This window comes from Haliaeetus leucocephalus, unplaced genomic scaffold, assembly GCF_000737465.1.
Source record: "Haliaeetus leucocephalus isolate CR32 unplaced genomic scaffold, Haliaeetus_leucocephalus-4.0 Scaffold41, whole genome shotgun sequence".
NCBI lineage: Eukaryota > Metazoa > Chordata > Aves > Accipitriformes > Accipitridae > Haliaeetus > Haliaeetus leucocephalus.
In genome coordinates this window covers 745,932-765,590 of record NW_010972477.1, presented here as the reverse complement: position 1 = coordinate 765,590, position 19,659 = coordinate 745,932, and the positions used below count along the sequence as shown (strand labels likewise).

At 39.2% G+C, this 19,659-nt stretch overlaps 1 protein-coding gene across 1 annotated transcript in view; it reads right to left on the bottom strand.

The window, feature by feature from the left end:
* ADCY1 (adenylate cyclase 1 (brain)) overlaps window positions 1-19,659 on the bottom strand; it is a 127,852-nt gene that overhangs the window by 12,736 nt on the left and 95,457 nt on the right. The window contains exons 16-21 of the mRNA XM_010577084.1: window positions 14,958-15,074; window positions 13,440-13,586; window positions 12,954-13,052; window positions 8,836-8,950; window positions 7,098-7,222; window positions 5,626-6,225 (exon numbers count right to left, since the gene is read on the bottom strand). Coding sequence (XP_010575386.1) covers window positions 5,887-6,225; window positions 7,098-7,222; window positions 8,836-8,950; window positions 12,954-13,052; window positions 13,440-13,586; window positions 14,958-15,074 — 942 coding nt within the window. The 3' untranslated portion in view covers window positions 5,626-5,886. The remainder of the gene's footprint in view (window positions 1-5,625; window positions 6,226-7,097; window positions 7,223-8,835; window positions 8,951-12,953; window positions 13,053-13,439; window positions 13,587-14,957; window positions 15,075-19,659) is intronic.

Below are 19,659 nucleotides of genomic sequence, written 5' to 3'. Positions count from 1 at the left end.
GGGAGGCGTCCCTGTAAGCATGGCTTTAGTGGGGGCAGGACTAGCATCAGCACAGAACCCGGATGGCTCAAAGCCAGAGAACCCAGTGAACCTTCTCCTAATAGTTCTGTTAAATACTTTCTGCTTAGCAATAGAACTTATTTGGAAAATGAGTCAAAAAAGCTAACAAAAGTAAGGCAACAAAATTAGTTTATATATATACACATACATATATATACATATATGTATGTATCTAGGAAAACAATCTATTTGCATTGTGTACTTTTCACATACAATAACTTATTACCACATTAGAAATATACTCTGGGTAACATCGATGGGCCAAATTCACCTCCTTTACCTTCCATAGTGTTGCACCTGCATACAGCAATGATGGATTTGACACTTGGTCATTCTTGATGACAATACTACATCAACTGCAGTATCAGAGAATACCCATTGAATGCCAGATATCACACCATTATGAACTAGAATATCTGCTTGCTTTTTATATTACAGTAAGTAGAGTTTATTGCTTCTAATGACCAGAAGGTACCTTATGAAGACAGCATAGATGTTGATAACACTTTTCATATACTGTATTATGGATCTTGGAACACTGAGGTTGGCAGATCACAATCATTAAATTATTTTTCTTCTTTATTTGCTGTTTGCATTTTGATTTTGCTTTGCTGAACGCACATGCAACTAGTGGATTTAACTCTGTGCCAGAAGTGATATGTCAAAAACATTTAGGAAAACTTACTGTTTTGTTTTGTTTTACTGAAGTCAGGCATGAGTGGCATGCAGTAGATTGCAAGGAAAAGCAAAAGGACATCCATTTCCAAAGGATTTATAATCTCCATGCACATGTAAAATGTCTCTTACAAAAATCGTTAACATTTGTTAAAAGTGTGCCTTTTTGCCTCTTTTTATACAAGTGTACATGCAATTACCTGTTCGAGCTAAAACTATTTACAAAATTTCATAATACAATACATCTTTTAAAGTGAATAATACATGAAAGGCCAATGTTTTCTGTTGTTTTGTAACACTGTACAAGATTAAAAATAAATAAGGCATTATAATACACGTTTATCACAAATTAAAAAATGTTGGTTTTCACTGTAATACAAAACTCTAACTTGAAAGAACATTATGGCTAAATAGTCCTCCTGCCTGGGCAGAACATATACAGAATCTGGACTTGATGATGTAAAGAAAACGCTTTGCTTCTGCTACAAGCAGGAATTCAACACATGAAAATGATTCACGCTACTTACTAAGGTGTTCAGACTCCTCAAAGCACTGAAATGGCACAGGTCATATACTGTTTCCCTTTGAACAGTGACTCCCAAGTACTTTCTTTTGCCTTACAGAGAAATTACAGGCAAAAGCGTGTAAGAGATTTAGGTGCGTGACCTACTCTCGGTTACAGTGTTGTAAAATACTCAGTTCAGTACCGACACGAGACATCGCTGTAACCCAAAGCAGAACTTGGCCTACAGAAGCTCAACTCCTGACCTTCATAAACATGCTAAACTCCTGATGATTTCTGCAGGCCTTGCGGGTACATAAGGGATGCAGATTCAGCCCTAATGAGCCAAAGCTTTTGACTCTCAGTCTCACCTAGAGAAAGCAAGGGAGAATTTGCGTGTGTTTTAGTGAAGACGAGGGAGTGTGACTTGCCACAGCGCGAAGCAGCTACTAAAGCCAACGTATTTTACAGGCTGGATAAAACAGCTTTCTAGTCAATGCAAATGGAAAATGTTTGGAAATATCTAGCCAGTAATTAAACTGAATGCCAGTTTGTAATCTCAGCGGAGAATAATAATTAAAAAATCATTTAAAGATAAAGGTAGCATAGGAACACTTTGAAATTAGCTCCCAAGACAGTGAAGTCTGAAGATCTCTGATACTTATCTCCTTATATAAAGAACAAAAGACATAGATTATTACTATTATCTGAAAGAGAGAACGTGCAAACTGATGTGAAATATTGTGCTTGCTATTGACAGACATCGACATGCCAAAATGGCATCCCTTTGTTGTAGGGCTCATATCGGTTAATTATTTCAAGCTAACAGCTGCACAAAATAGTGAACAGAAGTGCAGGAGGCTATTCTGCTCACAGCGCAACAAGTTACTATCCTCAGTTAAATGTGAGGGACTTTTGCGTGCTGTGGGGCAGAACTACTCCTTGTTGGGGCTACAGCAAGGTCACCCAGGCAAAAGTTACGGGGTTTGACCAGAAAATTAATAAATGCAAGATAGGAAATACAACTGCATGCATTAAGGTGGACACAACCCAAATCCCACAGAAATCCAAGGAAATCCTTCTGATGATTTTCAGGGATATTGGAATGGGCCACATATTATCTTCAGCCAATTGCCAATAAAAATTTGATGACAAGCTTCTCTAATTTGGCAGAAAATGTGTATTTGTGGGGTTATCGGAAGTATTACTACTACCTCCTTCTATGTATAAAACTTACTGAACATATCAAAGAATGCAGAAGAGCAGAGAGATTAAATCTGTCATTTAAAGCTATCACACAAGAACTGAAATAAAACAAATGTACGCAGAAAAGGAAAATGGGGGGAAATTATATAAATAGGGAGGGAAAGCATAAAGGCAAGAGCACAGCTTCATTATATCATGATTTCAACGGGCATTTAGTTTTCCCTGTTGGAATGGCTGCTGAAGACTGCCTATCATTTTCACATGGCTTTTTACTAATTTGTGCCTTCGCTGAATGTTCTTCATGATTCTCTACTGCTTAGTCCAGGACTACATAGTGAAATAAAGTTTTCCCCATAGTAAAACCAGCAACAACAACCACAACAAAAATATGAAAAATGTTAATGGTAAGACTCAAACAAAGTCTGGAAACTGACTCCAAATACACCATCACTGATGCTGTAAGCTAGTGCATGCACACTGGACTGGCTGCAGCACCAAGAAGCCATCCTGGTCCACTCAACCTGCTCCGGAGGCACAGACCTCCTGCAAAAGGGCCGAATGAGGAGCTGATGATGGACTGCGCCTGTCTCGTCCTTTCCATTCAACATGGAAAACATTATTACAAAGTCACGTACCACATTTGACTGTTGGAGACAAGTAATTCTACTAGCACCTGCTAGTCTTTTAAAATATTAAAATGAATAATCCAAATTTACCTTGCTACATGATCTTCCATTGACTTTACTTCAGGACTAGGCTGGGAATGAGTCTGGGAATGAGAACAGTCCAGAAAATATTAGCACAGGGGACAATTTGTTTCTGCTCACTGTCCATTTAGTGATAAAAGAAACAATGGCAATATGCCTATATCTTGTACCTATTAAAAAAGTAACAAAGAAATAATTTCACTGTAAGCTTTTGGGGTAGGCCAATGGCATATTTGGTCTATGTGTTCACATACTACCAGATCTACTATGAGGATCTGAAGATGCTTTTAATAACAGTACATGTAAAAATAATGTTTTGTTATTATCAGTGAAATTATACCAAATTCACTGATTCAAAAATTGTGTAACTTGGGCTCTTTGTGAGTGGAACTAAGTGATTAATGGTATTGCACATAATGCTTTCCATTTTGGTTAAATATTTAACTTACCTATGTGATGATTTAGTTCTTACAAACCTATTAGGAAACATAAATATGCAGTGTACTTTACATGGATACCACTTATTCAGTTTAATTATGTAAACTGTTGTTCTTTTAAAATCTGTATGCTCTACTTGTATTTATTTAAATGGCTTTGGATGCCTCAAAACCAGAATGAAATTATTCTAGAAGAATACCCGTGAACTGGATAGCTGTTAGGGAGGTAAAGAACTGCAGTGACTTTCTACACATCAGCCAGGGTGCATACACCTAGTACAGTAGGAAGCAATTCTCAGTTTTTTATAGTCACTTTAATCACAACACTGATTTTGCTAGCTTTGTAATGAAGCACCTGGCTGACAGGGTACATAAAAATTAATTAAAAATCCTGCTGAAAACCACTGGAGTCCCACAGCAGCCTGATACGCCTACATGGAGAATGGAAACTCCTGCAGCATTTCTTTAACCATCTGCAACTGTTGACACAGTATTTGTCCATACACATTTAACACAAACAGTGACTGCTCCAAAGCAAATGCACATTGTAAGAGAATCACTCAGAATATTCTTTCCACTAAAATCAGTAATAAAATAGGCCTACCAAGGGGAAATGTGACATCTAGTACATGCAAGTTTTCTACTGCACAATCTGGACAACGTCTGCAGTCTTGGGTGGGTTTTCCGGGTTTGGTTTCTTTGGTTTGTTTGGTCAGGTTTTTTTTCATTTTTTTTGTTAGTTAAAAGGAAGTTTTGCACGTTTTTAGACAACATAAAGTTTTGCTTCTCTTTTGGAAAGCAGTGAGGCTGGTTAGCTTGTGCATCCCCACCTGGACAGTAGGGTACCTGCCCATGGAGCACATGTCACTCCGCAGGATGACCTCCAACTGCCCACACCTCCAGTACGGAGCTGCATCCCACATTTCACGCCCAGATCAGCGTTTCAAGATGAAACCATGAACAATAGGATGTGGGCTGCATTAAAGGAAAAAGCAATCAAAATATGTTCCCTTTTATGCAGATTAAGAGCAGGCCTCACTCTCCTGGCACGTTTACCAGTGTGCTCCTCATTTGGGCAAAGTTTGACTGTGCTTATTTCTCAGAATTATAGCTTTCTATAATTGTACAGATTTGAAAAGTGAGCCTGGGTAGAATCAAGATATAATAAAACTGTGGCATACATTTAAAAAATCAGTTAAGATGTAAGACTGTGTTGGCAAACATACAAATGTCACAAAGCTAGCAACAGCATGTTTGTCACCAGTACAGGACTATTCTTTGAGCTGTTTAGAAAGGTAAAGCTAAATCCTGGAACTGAGCCACAGGACCTGTGCTGTTTGTAAAAGCCTGAAATAATACCATCTTTCTGCTCTTCAATAAAATCAGCACTGTACATAAAGGAATGTTTCTATATTGCATAAGCATATTGCTGTGCTTGCAGGGTGGCTCCTCTGTCTTCCACAGTCAAATGACCTGTGAAGAGGCAGCAACTTCTAAACTCTACCACCCCTGGTTGTTTTTGTTTTTTTTTATGGAAAGAATATATATTGTTCTTCTGCCAAACCTTTAAGCTCTGTGGTTTATCTACTTCATATGCTAGTGTTATGGTTTGAATTGGAATTTTTTTGAAGTTTTTGGAGCATGCAAAGACAATTTTAAAAAATACATAGGGTTTAGCAATTAGCTGAGTCCAGCCTTCACCTATCTGCCATTGACAGCAGAATGAACACTGTTGTCATTGCTTTAACCCATGCACTGGGAGCAAAGTTTCTCTAACTCTTGCTGTAGCCCTGGAGAGTCTCCAGCTGCCCCCCACTCCACAGCTAAATGCAGTTTTGCTAATCCCAGTCCCAACAATGCTGGCTATGACAGAAAGAGAAATCTCTTTGCAGGTGGATGTGTAAATAAATACATATTTTTATGTTTATCTCTATAAATCTCTATTAAGTCTACACAGGACTTTGTATATGTGCATATATAGATTAAAACATATATATACACACACACACATACATAATTGCTTGCACGTTTATCTAACTTTTTTCATTTACCCTTTAAAAATGCCAAGAAAATATTCCTCATTTCCAGAAAATCAGGTTTTGACTTTTCCTAACAGAATTGCTAGCCCTTATATGTTCCATCCCAAGAGTTCGTTACACAGTCCCCAAGTTCTCTTTGGTTGGGTTGTAGTGGTCCTTGGTTAATGCCATGGCCTATGACCTCTGATCTCTTGGTAAAAATTCAGGCAACCATTGCTCTCCAAGTTCACCGCAAATGGCACAACCAAATCTCCTTTGCTCTACGCCTCCTTCACAGCTGGCACAGAAGGAAGATAATGCAGTGTTTGATTTGTGTGAGTGGCAGATGCTTGACCTGCTCCAAGCCCAGCTTTTACAGTAAAGCTAGCAACTGAGGACACCGATGGACAGCTGGTGCCCAGTTTTGTTTGAATGTTTGCTCTCCCGTAAGGGTACATTTTCCGCTCTAAGTTTAAAGACCGTGTTTGTGAATTATTTCCATCAGCCTTTCCTTCCAGGAAATAGGTCAACATTTCACCTTTTCCCTTTACACTGACTTTACCCCTGCACACGAATTCATAACTGCACCTTTTTAATATCCGCTGAACTTCTTCTGTCACCTGAAGACAGAAAAAAAGAACTATTAGTTTTTGCTGTTCATATAAGGTTAATCCTTGAAGTGCCCTCCCCTCCCCATTTTACTTCTCTGTCATGAAATACACATAAACAGAATGAATCAGCACCTACTGCTGCTCTCAGGCTCACTTAGGTTTTTCTTAAGGAATTAAAGATCACTGACCAAACTGGAATCTGAGAAGCAGAACTTCTGCTCTTGAGCTGAATAATTACACAGCCAGATTAAGCTCCGTCCAACAGAAATGTGTAACCAAATTGTCCACTGTTGTAAGCTGGATCAGTTCCAGTGATGTTAATTTACTCCAGAAGAACTTTTGATCCCTGGAGACTAGACAGGTATTTTGGACAAAGGACTGCAAGAGTTCATTGAGGTTTTGAGAGGTGCAGCAGAGCTTCTAGACAAACTCTAGCAGAACGACAATGTTCTCTGTCTGAATAGCCTCTCCGATCCAAAGTATCCAAGGAATTTTTAAAGCTACATAAAACGCAGCAGGATGCAAATGGATGTAGATCCTTTCCTTGTAGTCCTTATTCAGGCAAAATTCCTACAGCACAAGGACTGGCCCATGCAGTGTCGGCATTCCCAGGCTTGCCTCCAACTGTGTGCAATGCAGCAAAGAACTCTGTTTCTTCTGATGGGAAATGATTTATTTGAGGATTTCATTCCCTCCAAGTAGTGAAGTAGTGAAGGAAAACAACTATACCTCTGATGCTTGAATCATCTGGAGAATGTTGCCCTTTTCATAAGAACTACAAGATCAAGTGAGGCTGCGTTTTCTAAGTGGTCTTGAAAATGTAACCACATATAAAACAGGAGGTATGTAAAGTTTGCAAAATTGTCTCAGAATGCACTCACCTGAATTTTCCCCTGCACTCCAGTACTATCCATTCGGCTGGCAACATTTACAGTGTTCCCCCAGATATCATACTGTGGTCTTCTGGCTCCAATGACTCCAGCCACTACTGGCCCGACGTTAATACCTAAAATCAAAACAATGAGTTTAGTTTCAAACACTACAGCATATTATCCAAGAGAAACATGAATCCTGCAAAATAGATTTAACATAAGTGCCTTAGAATTCTTCTGGTCATAGGACATAATATATGTTAAATTAATGCCAATTGGACTTCTGTATCTGTAAGAGGTTTAGAAACAAAATAAAGACATACACAGAGATACCTTATTGGAAATGCAATATGATAGACAACATAAAAATCTGTCTTATCTGTGGATTTTCTTTTTTTTTGTTTAAGAAAAGAAGAAAAGAAGTGGTAGTGCAGAGTTTAGCTGTAGAACAATTCAGTACAAACTGTTAAAGATCTTTAATTGTTTGCTACAACTTCCACTGTGGTTGCTCATATAAAGCCTTTTAATGGAAGTTTTCCAAGTGGAACAGAAATAGTGGCCTGGAAGACACGAGGAATGGGGTAAAGGAAGTGTGTCGCATTTGTTGTCAGTACTAGACAACTCAGATTAGGCAGACACTGCAAGAAGACAAGAGTATGTGAAAATGGCTCAAGCATCTTTTTTGGGAAACCACAGGGCTCGATTCTACATTTTTGGCTGATTTCGACACCTTGTTTGGAAGGTAAAAGAGGTTGTTCCTTCTTCTGAGTACCCTGAAGAGCTGCAGATGTTAAACCCTGCATGAGGTTCTGTGCAAGGGCTTTCCCAGGCAAGTTAAGCAGAAGAATGGGGGTTAGATATTTGTCTTCTGCCCCTTTGTGAACCTGGAAGGACCAGTTGTAACAGAGTTCAATGAGAATTTGGGGTTTATAATTATTAGGATGTACAGGAGGGCAAAGATGTATAACTCCTCTCTTGCTACCCTTGATGTCTTTGGTCTTTCTCAATACTCTGCTGCTAGCAACCTCACTTTTCCCCTTGTCCAGCCCATTCTCACAATTCAGCCATGAAAATATATAAAGAAGGTGGCGAAGACCATCTGTGGTAGTATATGCAATGAAATGAGAACAGCAGTGTAAGTACCATTGGAGAGGAGCGGTATGCAGGGAAGGAAGGGAAGAGGGGAACTTGCTCTCTAAGAAGGCTCTGGGAGAAAGGCCTCTGAGAGGTAAGACATGTGATAACATGTAAAGGATTGCATGGGAAGGTTTGTGTTGTGAAGACCAAAAGATTTGATTTGTTGGAGAAAACAGGACTGGTTGAGGTGATTTGGTGTCCGTGGACAAAAAGCTCCCATCACACTTCTAATGCAAACAAAGCTTTTGCAGATGCAACTTAACTTTATAGTTAGGTACAGTCAGACTCAGTTTTCAGCAGTTTAGCAAGGCAAAACAGTGTTAGCCACAAGCCTGGGTGCACTAATAATATCGTATAAAATTATTGGCACAGTTTCCTTTTAGGGGTGCATAGATTAAGTAAACACACTGGAACGGGACACAATTATAATTCCTTAATACTCATGCTCATCAACCAGGCTGCTGACCTTCTACATGGATGTGACTCTCCAGCTAGAGGCTTTTCAGTTTTAATCCTAAGTGCAGGACAGGTAATCCTTGGCAGACAGCACAGGGAAAACCAGCAAACAACAATGTTCTGCTTGTGTAACAATTGTAGAAACGTGACTTACCAACTCGTAGGACAAAGTCGTTGTAAGACTGATAGTTGATTTCATCAAGAACGTCAAACATCTCTATTGCAAAATCTGCCAGTGTACTCAGATGGGAATAAATTGATTTTTTAGCCTAGAAACAAAATAGTATCGCACATTAGATTTGTATGGTACTGAGAGGCAGGTGAAATACCAAAGTGACAAACAATTAAAAGCTCAGACTGGATGGCTTAGGAAAAGAATCTAACCCATTTTGCTGTTTGTGAAAAGAAACTTTTGATGGTGGCTACAGCACTTGCATTCTTTTCTGAAGTACTGAATATATTTTTTTTTTCCCTTCTCTCTCACTTTTTGATTTCTGGGAAGAATGGAAAGCAAAGTTCCCATGGTAAAGTGGTTCTGTTGCTAGAGAGCTGCAGATGTTTGTTTTGAGCGTGGCAGGGAATATAACCTGCTTTCTTACAAAACTGCTTTGCCTGATGATTATTAATAACTATAGTTTCTGCCCTCTTCTCCCTTTGGGGCTTTCGATAGCTCCCAGCTCCATGGGGTGCATGCTGTTCCCATTGACAAAATTCCTGTTAGGTTTAATCCTGTGAGATGCAGAACTCTCCTGTTTTCTTTCCTTTCCAGGCAAGCTGAAGTGAGTTGTTATAAAACGTATCTAAATGAACTAAAGCAAAAGAACCAGAAGGGATCAAATGAAATGCTGAAGTATCAACTTGTAAAAAACCCCCAAAACATAAGAAAACAGTTTTTACAACTTCAGTCTAATTAAACCGTGGGACTCATTTTCAGAAGATATTGTGGATTCCAAAAGTTAGCTAGATTCAGACATAATTACTCAAACTCATGGAAGAAATATTTGCTACGAAGTAGTAAAAAGATATTATCTGTAGCTCTAGAATTTCTTAAGCAGCATATCCTTAGAAAGTGGAAAAGAGGTTTGCATGTTTGTCCTGTAATTCATGCTCTTCCCCCAGGATCTACCATGGCTAGTTAAAGACAGGTTACTAGAATAGACCTTTGACCTCTCTCAGTATGGTTGCTCTTATGTTGTGCTCTTATTTGAATAATAAATATGAATTCTTGAACAGATTTGCAAAGTGAAAGTGGGCTAAAGGTAAGATATGGTGAAAGAAATGCAGGGTCAGTGGTAGTCTAGCTTCAGTAGAGTGTTGCACAACAGAGCTGTGGCAGCTGGCATGACATGAGAGCTCACTGGGTTTTTGTCACGATAGTGAGATTTTATAAATGGAGTACTTGACAATAGCTGAGAAACCTGAGAGACAGGTTGCCATTTGCTTTATTCGTCTCAGTTTCAAAGGGTTCCTTCATGTGGCTGGGAAATTTACAAAAATTAGAGCAAAGTGCTAACAAAAAATTATGAAAGTCATCCTTAGGCCAGTCCCATTTTTAGGAAGCATATTTTTTTTTAGCTGCCCTGGTCTCTGGCATTCGGCTTGCTGCAATGTCAACTAACTCTAGTCTTTTCCAGCCTCACCAAGACAAAGGAAGAACAAGAAGTAAGTTTAAAGAGCTGATGGCTACACTTCCAACAGAGAAGGAGAAGACTATTGATTATCTAGAGGAGGGAGGGAGGAGTGTATAGTTTTATTTAAGCCTCTAATCTTCTTTATATTTCTTATCCTTCCATTTCTTTGCTGGCCAATGAATGCTTTGATTTCCTGCAATGCCCCTCATGATTGCAGGAGAGAGGACTGGTGACAAATACTGGATGCGCTGCAGGTGACAGATGCCTCTAAAGGATTACTGGCAAGCTCTTTGGGACCTGCACTGAAGAACACCACAAAGTTAGGACCCTGATGAAGTCAGGACCCTGGTGAAATCACAGATGTAATTTCAAAGGACTCCACACACACAATGAACTTATACTGTGCAAAAGATCTACAAAGAGCTTGGTTTGTGTGCTGCCCTGATGGCGTAACTGGCAAGCAATTATTTATTTAAACATTGGAGGAATAGTTACTGGAAAGACTGCCCAGAGCATCACAGCAAAACCACTCTGACAGAGGCAACGTGCATTTACTACAGTCATCTGCTGAAGTCAAGCTGCAGAAACAACAGTCCTGCAAAATACGGGATTTAAATATTTAACTTCATCAAGGGTACTGGGTTCTCATGTGTGTAAATAACCTTAGTTAAGAGCACAGTTAACTCCATCCACTGCTTTCTGCTCATGTCCAAATCCTAGTATGAAATTGGTGGCTCACAATCAGAGGCTGTGCCAGGTTTTCTGATGAAGCTGGGGCACCCCTGGTAGAGGGGAGACCAGAAGCATTTGAGCCTCCCGTGGCTCCTCATGGACACGTGTGACTCCGTAGGGCAGCCCAAGGACTGTGACGGCTGGCAGCGAGCGTCTGCACATGACGGGTTACCCAGCATCATCGGACTTCTAATACGTAGCTGCATGCTGAAGAACTAGTGGGAAACTACCAAGAGGTTGTGAATAATTTCTGCTTGTTTGCATCGCACCAGCAGTGGGAAGAGATCGCAGAAAAGCTGAAACCTCAAGTTAAACTGAAAAATATTGGCTGTTTCATAAAAGTTCTTCAGGTTTTCTGGAATACACAATGTTAAATAAATTCCACCTGTACAGAAAAGACCAAAATTTGCCCCAAGATTTCAGAGAAGGGCAGAGTCCTGGTACAAGACCTTCTGCAGTGATTTAAAATGCATTACTATCATAAGCTCAGAGCGGTATCTTCAGTACTGGGATAACTCAGCTGACCTTTCAGTTAGCAACTATAAAATACAAGAGATAAACATGTTTAGGTTTTGGAACATATGCTGCCAAAGTTACCCAATAACACACTTGTTTTCAGGATTATAGTTCAAAGAGCATTTATAGCAGACACACAAGAATGCCATTGCCTGTTTGCCTGAGATCACACCAAACAAAATTCAAAGGATCAATTTTTTTGCCTGTCTCGGGACCCAGGAGTCAAATGTTTCAGAATAAACAGAGTTTTAAAAATACCTTTCTGTAATGTGTAGATTTCTAGGAATGATACAAAGGAAAGCATCAGTTGTATGTGATATACTCCAATCTGATTCTAACAGTTGATTTCAATGTGGCCTTGTTTTTTATTTACTTAACAAGGATAATTGTTGCTAGAAAGTTCACAGGCCATCTTCTGGCGGGTTTTGCTTTTGCCCTCTAATTCGGTGTTATTTTGGAATGCTAAACCATATGCGTGAGCATACCTCTACAACATACGTACATGTATATCAGAACAGAGGAGAAGTGTCTGGAAATTCTGGGCAGACTAGGTGCACAGATTCCTTTCATTTTCATTATACTCTTCATATTATTAATTTTATTAGCATAATTATTAACGTGCATAGTACTCTGTATACAATATATTCAGTACACTGTCCACAGGGTTTTCTGCTTTTCCAGATGCTGCATGCAAATCTAGGAAATCTCTGTCCCAAGACACAAACTTAAGGTGAGAAACACACTCAGGAGTAGTAATGAAGATACAGAAGAACTGTGCCCCAGAACTACTGGGTCTGAAATGACTTTGACTATTTTTATTGCTGAGTAATTAAAGGGGTAAAAAGAATGCTAGCAGTACAGACAAAGAAGAGCTCATTTGAAGGGACCAGGGTAAAGTGCAGCAATGCACCTAGCACTAAGTTCCTGTCCATGATGGAGGTTGGGAGAGGCTGTTCGTTTTGATTGTAAGTTGCACCCAGATTTCAATATATATTAAAAAAAATAATTAAAAAAATCACATTTTAATATCCTTGTGTTAGTTTTGCAGCAATTCATTACACCTAGAGTCTCCCCTTCCCTGCATCTCACAAGGTCATCTAAGATACCAGGTTTAAAATGCTACCACTTTGACTTTGGAGCTTTATACACCAATTTACAGAGAATCCAGAGCTGCAGACAATGAAATCCCAAATGAAGCCACATCAGCAACTGCTTGGATAGCAATTTTTCTTTTCAGGCTACAGTTGTTCTTTGAATTTCAGATTTATATTGTTGTAAAGAAGTAATACAAGTTATCTATAATCATATAGAGTTAGTTTTGTTTCTGATGTTCCTCTGGAAATTGAAGGAGAATGGTTCCTCCACAAATGACTGTCATGTAAAATCGTCTTACCTTAGTTCCCGAAGTAGGTACAAGTCCCACAGCTGCCATATATGTACTTCCAATTGTCTTGATCTTTTCTATGTCCTTATAATATTCTTTGTCCATAAGCTTTGTTTAAAACATAAAACTGTTAAATATTACATAATATTTTAGACAAGCAACCGTAGTTATCAGACGATATGTGCAAGTTGATTAAACCATATTATTTTTGGTAAGTTGAGGCTTGCCCACTTTGAGGTCATTGAAAAAACTACCATTAACTCACATTTTAATACTTTTCCTGTATTAGAGGAATTTGAGGCCAGACTCACGTGCCTAAAAGTACAAACTGGGCACTTTGGAGAAGCCCAGTGGACATCAGCTACAATTAAATAGGAAATTTACAGCACTGTTTTATTAGGCAGTTCAAGATAGGCTGAGTTGCTACAGATAATCTCTGTTGATAGTAATTTGGTAGAACTGATATGGTGAAAAGACAAAGAGTTTAGACCTTACCTCATCAAAATCAGCAATAATTTCATTTAACAGGCGTAAACATTCCACTCCCATATTATTGCCGTCCAATTCGATGTAGAAATCATTGAAATTTGGGATGGAAGCAAACATCACTCCCACTTGTGAATATGACTGGTAATAAAGGTCCTGCAGTTCATGAGGAGATATAATTTTTATTTTAAAAGATTAACCTAAACCAGGCATCTTTATTATGATATCTGTTCTGCTGCTAAGCAATAGGTAGGACAAAAGCCATCATTTTAGGGAGAGAGAAAGCCAGCCTTATTAAAAAAATGTTGAAATATCTCTCCGCTCAAAAATACAAAAGAAAATTAACAACTAAGCTATTAAAACCATTTAAAAAAACTCAGTCTTTTTCTCTGTTTATACATGGAAGCAGTGAGTTAAAATTTTGTAGAAAGTCTTAACAGTTGTAGAACTGTTATTGTATGAGAAATATAATTGCATTTTCTCAATTTTGTTTTATAACTAAAATAGGAGACGGAACAATTTTACCCTGCAGCACAAAACCAGCCTCACTCCTTCATATCTTTCCCTGAGTTGTGGAGTTCTGTATTCAACATTAACAATATAATGCTGTTCTGTACAGTAAGGTTTCTGCTTAAGAATTCGGAGAGCTTATCAAAGTAAAACCACTCTTCTGGGGTTCAAATACATAGATCCAAACTCTCAAGAGCAGTATCATGGCCATTAGGGCTACTCCAGTGGTGCAGGTATTGCAGCTGCACTGGAAGGACTCTGGTAAGAGCTTCCTGAATGAATTTATTAAATCACTGCAGCCTTTGATGTTAAAAGCTACTGTGTCTTCCCTGGGTGTGTACAATTCTCTCTTTTTAACTTTAAAGGGATGGGTTTTGTAATGGCAGTGTATTTCTAGAACTAGAGCGATTCATATTGAAGCATCTGGCAGTTCATACACTTTACCATTTAGAACCAAACTGAGCTCATTAAATACTGTGATAAATTGCAATATTCTAAATTGATTGAAAAAAAATTAGTGATTTGCATAGAGACACTTGGCTGCATTGACCTTTGTCCTGGTTTCAGCTGGGATAGAGTTAGTTTTCTTCCTAGTAGCTGGTATAATGTTGTATTTTGGACTTAGTATGAGAAGAATGTTGATAACACACTGATGTTTTCAGTTGTTGCTAAGTAGTGCTTAGACTAAGTCAAGGATTTTTCAGCTTCTCATGCCCAGCCAGCGAGAAAGCTGGAGGGGCACAAGAAGTTGGGAGGGGACACAGCCAGAACACTGGCGGAAAATTCCCTTATCCTGCTTTTTATTAAAATTCTTCAGAGAAGGAGGACACTACAGAGAAAGAAATAATCCCAATCTAATTCTTGTACACGAGTTTTTACAAAACTATTCCCTTCAACACAAATGAAATTTTCTAAGTCCAAGCCTTTCTTGAAAGCATACAGTTGAAAGGTGATCCAAGCTACACAGGGTCACACCCATACAACATCACCATGTATTTAAATTTTATCTTGGTTTACCATATTTCTTGGATTAGACATAAGAAAGTGCTGTGCAACATGTGCTGGCAACAGGTTGAAGAGAATTCTTTTATTATCCAGCTTGACTCTCTCCATATCATCTCTCTCTTCTTCTGCCTGTGGGGATAGAGAAAAAGAAAAACCTTTTCAAAAAGCAAAAAAAATTACCTGAAGCCATCAAATAGCTTCCATTAATTCATCCTTTGAAATTAAACTGAGCAAAATCATGCCTGCTAAGTAGGGTGGGAACAGTTCTCCTGCACCGTGCTTTTACTTCAGGGCAAAATCCCTTTAAGTCCTTAGTAATTCAAGCTAAAGTCTCTGGGCTGATGACTGCTTTCAGGGGTTGATCAGCTGTATTGGTGTCTTCTGTAGTTCTCCGTTCTTTAAATAGGCCCTTGATATTTTTGCAGAGTAAAAAGCTAGAATAATCCCACTTAAGTCACATTGGCCTTGGAGGCCAATTACTTCCCAGGTAGGTGGAGACAGTGACAGCAGTATTTGATCCACCTTTCAAAAAAGAGAAGCCTGGAGAATCACCAGGGTTCAAAGCAAACTGATGGCATTTTGCAGTAAAATGGAAACAGACCTGGTAAGACAGTAACTTCAACAGAGAAAAAGGTTTTAAAATTGAACAGCCTTAAGAATGATATGGAATAATAAAAAAAATTAATATGAAAATAATTAGCATTTCTAGAGGCAGTTTTAATTACTCTGGTATTTGTCATGAAAACATACACAGTTCCTGCACACAGAAATTTCTGTGTGCAACAGCAACAGAAATTCTATCTTTCATGTGAGTGACAGCATTCAGAAGGAGTTAACACAGCTGAGGTCCTTAACCCAAGATACTGGTATCTTACTACAAGTGTCTTGACTCACAGGAGTTAGTGGGAGTCATGCATTAGGAAACAATTCTAAAAATCAGACCCCTGATTGGAAAAATATTGAATATCTAGGGATCTCATTTGGGACTCTTAGGTTTGCAAATTCCAGCCTAGTTCTTCGTAGACTTTTCTGCTAAATTACTTCTCTGAAATTAGCTCCTCATTGTTAGAGTGACTTTTGGCCCCACATTCTGATTTCCATTTGAAAACATTTGATCAGTACCATATAATTCATCTCATAGAAATCACAGCTTATTCTTTGCTCTTCAATCACACTCACAGAACTGTAACACAAATCTTCTGCTCTGATCCCAATATGATTTTGTTTATCTAGTTACAGTCAGCACAAGAGCAGAAGGCCAAATTCTCAGGCATTGTTGAGAAACTACCATCACGTAAACCGTGAAGAATCTGCTCTAATCTTTGTTGGTGTCTCTTTTGTACCTAGAATTTGCTATCCTGATTTATTACAAAGTCTATATATTTTTCTCATTATCCATTTCTGCCTAAGTAGGAGAAAAACAATCATCCCTTGCCTTTGTATAGTCTTACAATATTCTTTTCATGTGATTTTTTTTTTTTTTCAGGAAGTTAATTTTTGCTTTCCATGATAAAACTTAGGAAACAACCTTTTTATTCGAATCACACAGTCCGCTTTGCCTTGCAGTTTACTTCTGTATTCTTAAATTTCTTTACAGGTAGAAAGAATGCTGAAAGAGAACTGGTTTTATAAACATAACTTCTTCAGGAATCATTCCCTTTTGAAATAAATTCTCAGCTCGTCCTCTAATTTGTGTAATGAGAATCAGAATTTATTCCAGAAGTGAAATACCAGTAAACATTAAATACCAGTTAAGTTCTGCAAGAAATATACCTGAAATTTTTAATCTAAGCAAGTATCTATTTCCTGTTTGTGAGCTTTTTTCTTGACACTTTTTTTGCTGTTTGAATTTCATATGCTGTTTTTTTAAAATATCCTTCCCCTATTTTGGTGGTATAACTCTGTCTCTGACTTACTGTTGCCTATAAACATGTGTAATGGCCTCTTGCATTTAGTCTGACTGTTGGAATTTACATGTTCTACTAGTAAAAATAAAAAGCCTTTTCCAGCTGAAAATCCAAACCAAGCTTACAGCTCCGTTTTTACATCATGCTGGAATATGGGAAATTTTACTCTGATGACAGCAAAGAGATTTGCAAACTGAATTCATGCTCTGAATAAAAAATCCATTTTGAGCTTGATTATCCATTCCTCTATTTTTTTAATAAGAACTCTTTTTGTTACTTTCTTCCTAGGAACATTTAAAGTTCTCAGTTAAGCCTCCAATACAATATGGGGCAGAATAGCAGCCTAAGAACAATACACCTTTTGGCCAGGGCATAGAGATTTCTGGACAAGCCAAAGTAATCAAGCAGGGGTAGGTAAGTGGAGTAATCAGTTTGACGCATTGCACAGGTAGTCATGTTGCTCATCACTGGAAGCTGCTGTTCATTTCTGATCTGGAAATGTGTGATCAGATTCCTTTACCTTGCCTAGTCGTGGATCAAAGCGTTCATTTTGGCAACATGATTGAGAAGGTCTTTCAGCAATATGTAGTGTTTCCTACCATTGCGTATAATTCACAACAAAGGTTTCAGAGCAAGCCACAGCACAAGGACAAAGCTGCCAGCACTGAACCAGACCCTTGTGACCCTGGTCATGTTTCTGGACTTCTGTCCAGCCTCTGACAGACAGAAAGAAAAGACAATTCTTATATACCAACCTAAAATAAATGAGAAAGGACACTCTAGACTGTTGGTTTTCTGGTTGTTTCCTTCTGATGGAACTTTAAGCATGTGATGGCTTTTCTCCTCCTTTCTGTCTCACTTCAATACAGTCCTGAAACTACGGGGAGAGAAATGCCAGTGACAGTACTGTGTATGCGCAGGTATGGGTGTGACAGTGTTCGCAACTGATGGGACCGCAGCTGTGACTAAGAGGTGGAGAACTGAGATCTTGGGTGAAGAGCTAGTGGCTCAAACCAAACCACCAAAGTCATGACTGGAGGGGTGGCAAAATCCTCTAAGAGTAGGGAAAGGCATCAAGGATGTTACCATTGCTAAGAAACACAGTAGAAAGCTAGATTTCCAACACACTGAGCAAGTGGGTCTTACTCCTTTGGATGCAAAACTGTTAAGTACAATTTTGACTCTAAGAAGGTTCAGTTGCCAGAAATGAGACAAAAGCCACTAAGGCCATGGAAGGCCCTTAAATAACACCATGGTGGGTAACGGTAGCAAAACCTAAATAAGACAAATTATGCAAACAGCAGAATGAGGGGTATGTAGGTCAAGCGCTCTTAGCTTTTTGTGTCCTGGCCATTTCAGGCCAGGCACTTCCTAGCCAACAGGAACAGAGGACTGCACTCTCTCCCTGTGGTTCAGGGAGACATCTGCGCTGACAGTGCCTCTGTGGGGCAATGCGGTGCCATGAAGAATAAGCTGTGTTAGCTCTGCCTGACCTAGCCCCAGAACTAGAAGCAGCCCATTCATGGAATTAGCACAGCACTCCTTCTGAGCTACTTAGTTGTGTTGAAAAGCAAGGTATATTAGCTTAGACCACACGCTGCTATATTGTTGCTGGTACCTTAGCTGCAGTCTCTGCATGGACTGCACTTACACCATCCAGCCATACCAAATGTCTAACATCCTGCCTTTAATAAAGCCATCTGCTAGGAATATGAACTGAAGTGTACCTTCTCTGCTACTGCTGCATAGAGTTTGAGGATCTGTCCTCTCGCCTTGCACTGCCTAAGACAGCTCTCATATATGCAACTCCTCAGGAGCTGCCTGGGGAAAGAGGAAAGATCTTGTGTGTCTTGCAAGGGAAGATAAGAAGTGAAGGTGAGGTAAAAAAAGACTTGGTCATGTTCAGCAGTGAGGACTCTAAAACTATCCCATCACATGGCTCTGTGGGTAGGGAAGTAAACTGATTACTGATATTTTCTGGACCTTTTTCCAGCTTTCTGCCCTTCAGGCAAGTGCAATGAAAACTGTCTTACCTCCTTGTGACTCATGAACTCCTATTGTCTACAATTTGAACAGCTGAGATAAAAGGATATGTAGGCATCACCCTTTCCCAGCCAAAACGGACACTGAGAAGGGAGAAGGAGTACTTGGGTCTGGAGGAAGATTAAAATAGCACAGATCACAGGTATTTACATTCCTGGTGGAAATATTATCCAGACAGCCAAATCTTTGACTATTTGCCCCTATTCCTATTGGTTAACCAAGGAAAGCTGCCAGCTTGATATTTACGCAATAGCTGCTAGCTCAAAACTCAAGGCAGATTATTGTGAAAATAAACAAGAAAGAAAATACATAGGCACAAGCAACACCATTTTTCACATCTTGCTTTTTGCTTATACCTGTTTGGTATTTGTGGCAGCTAGGTCATTTTGCAGAACTTAACTGTATCTGCAGAGCTGCAGTATTTAAAAGCAGGCTTTGTTTTTGCTTTGGACCTGGTGACAAAATTTAAAATGTTCTTTGGTACTACGGTTTTTGACATCAATGTAATTAACAGCTATTGCATTTTACGAAGTTCCACAGCATCCCACAGTTTTTACAATGCTGGCAGCTGGTTACGCTTCCTTTGCTCCGAAAGCAGGCTGAGCTGTCAGGGGACCCTTCAATCAGCCTACAAGTGCAGTAGGGATGTCACCGACTGGGGAAACTCCGCTGTTTCGCCATACAGCCGAGAGGAGCGGAGGGGTGCGGCAGAGCATCACCTCGGGACCTGAAGGTGGGACTAAAAGCCCAGGGAAGAGCCACCC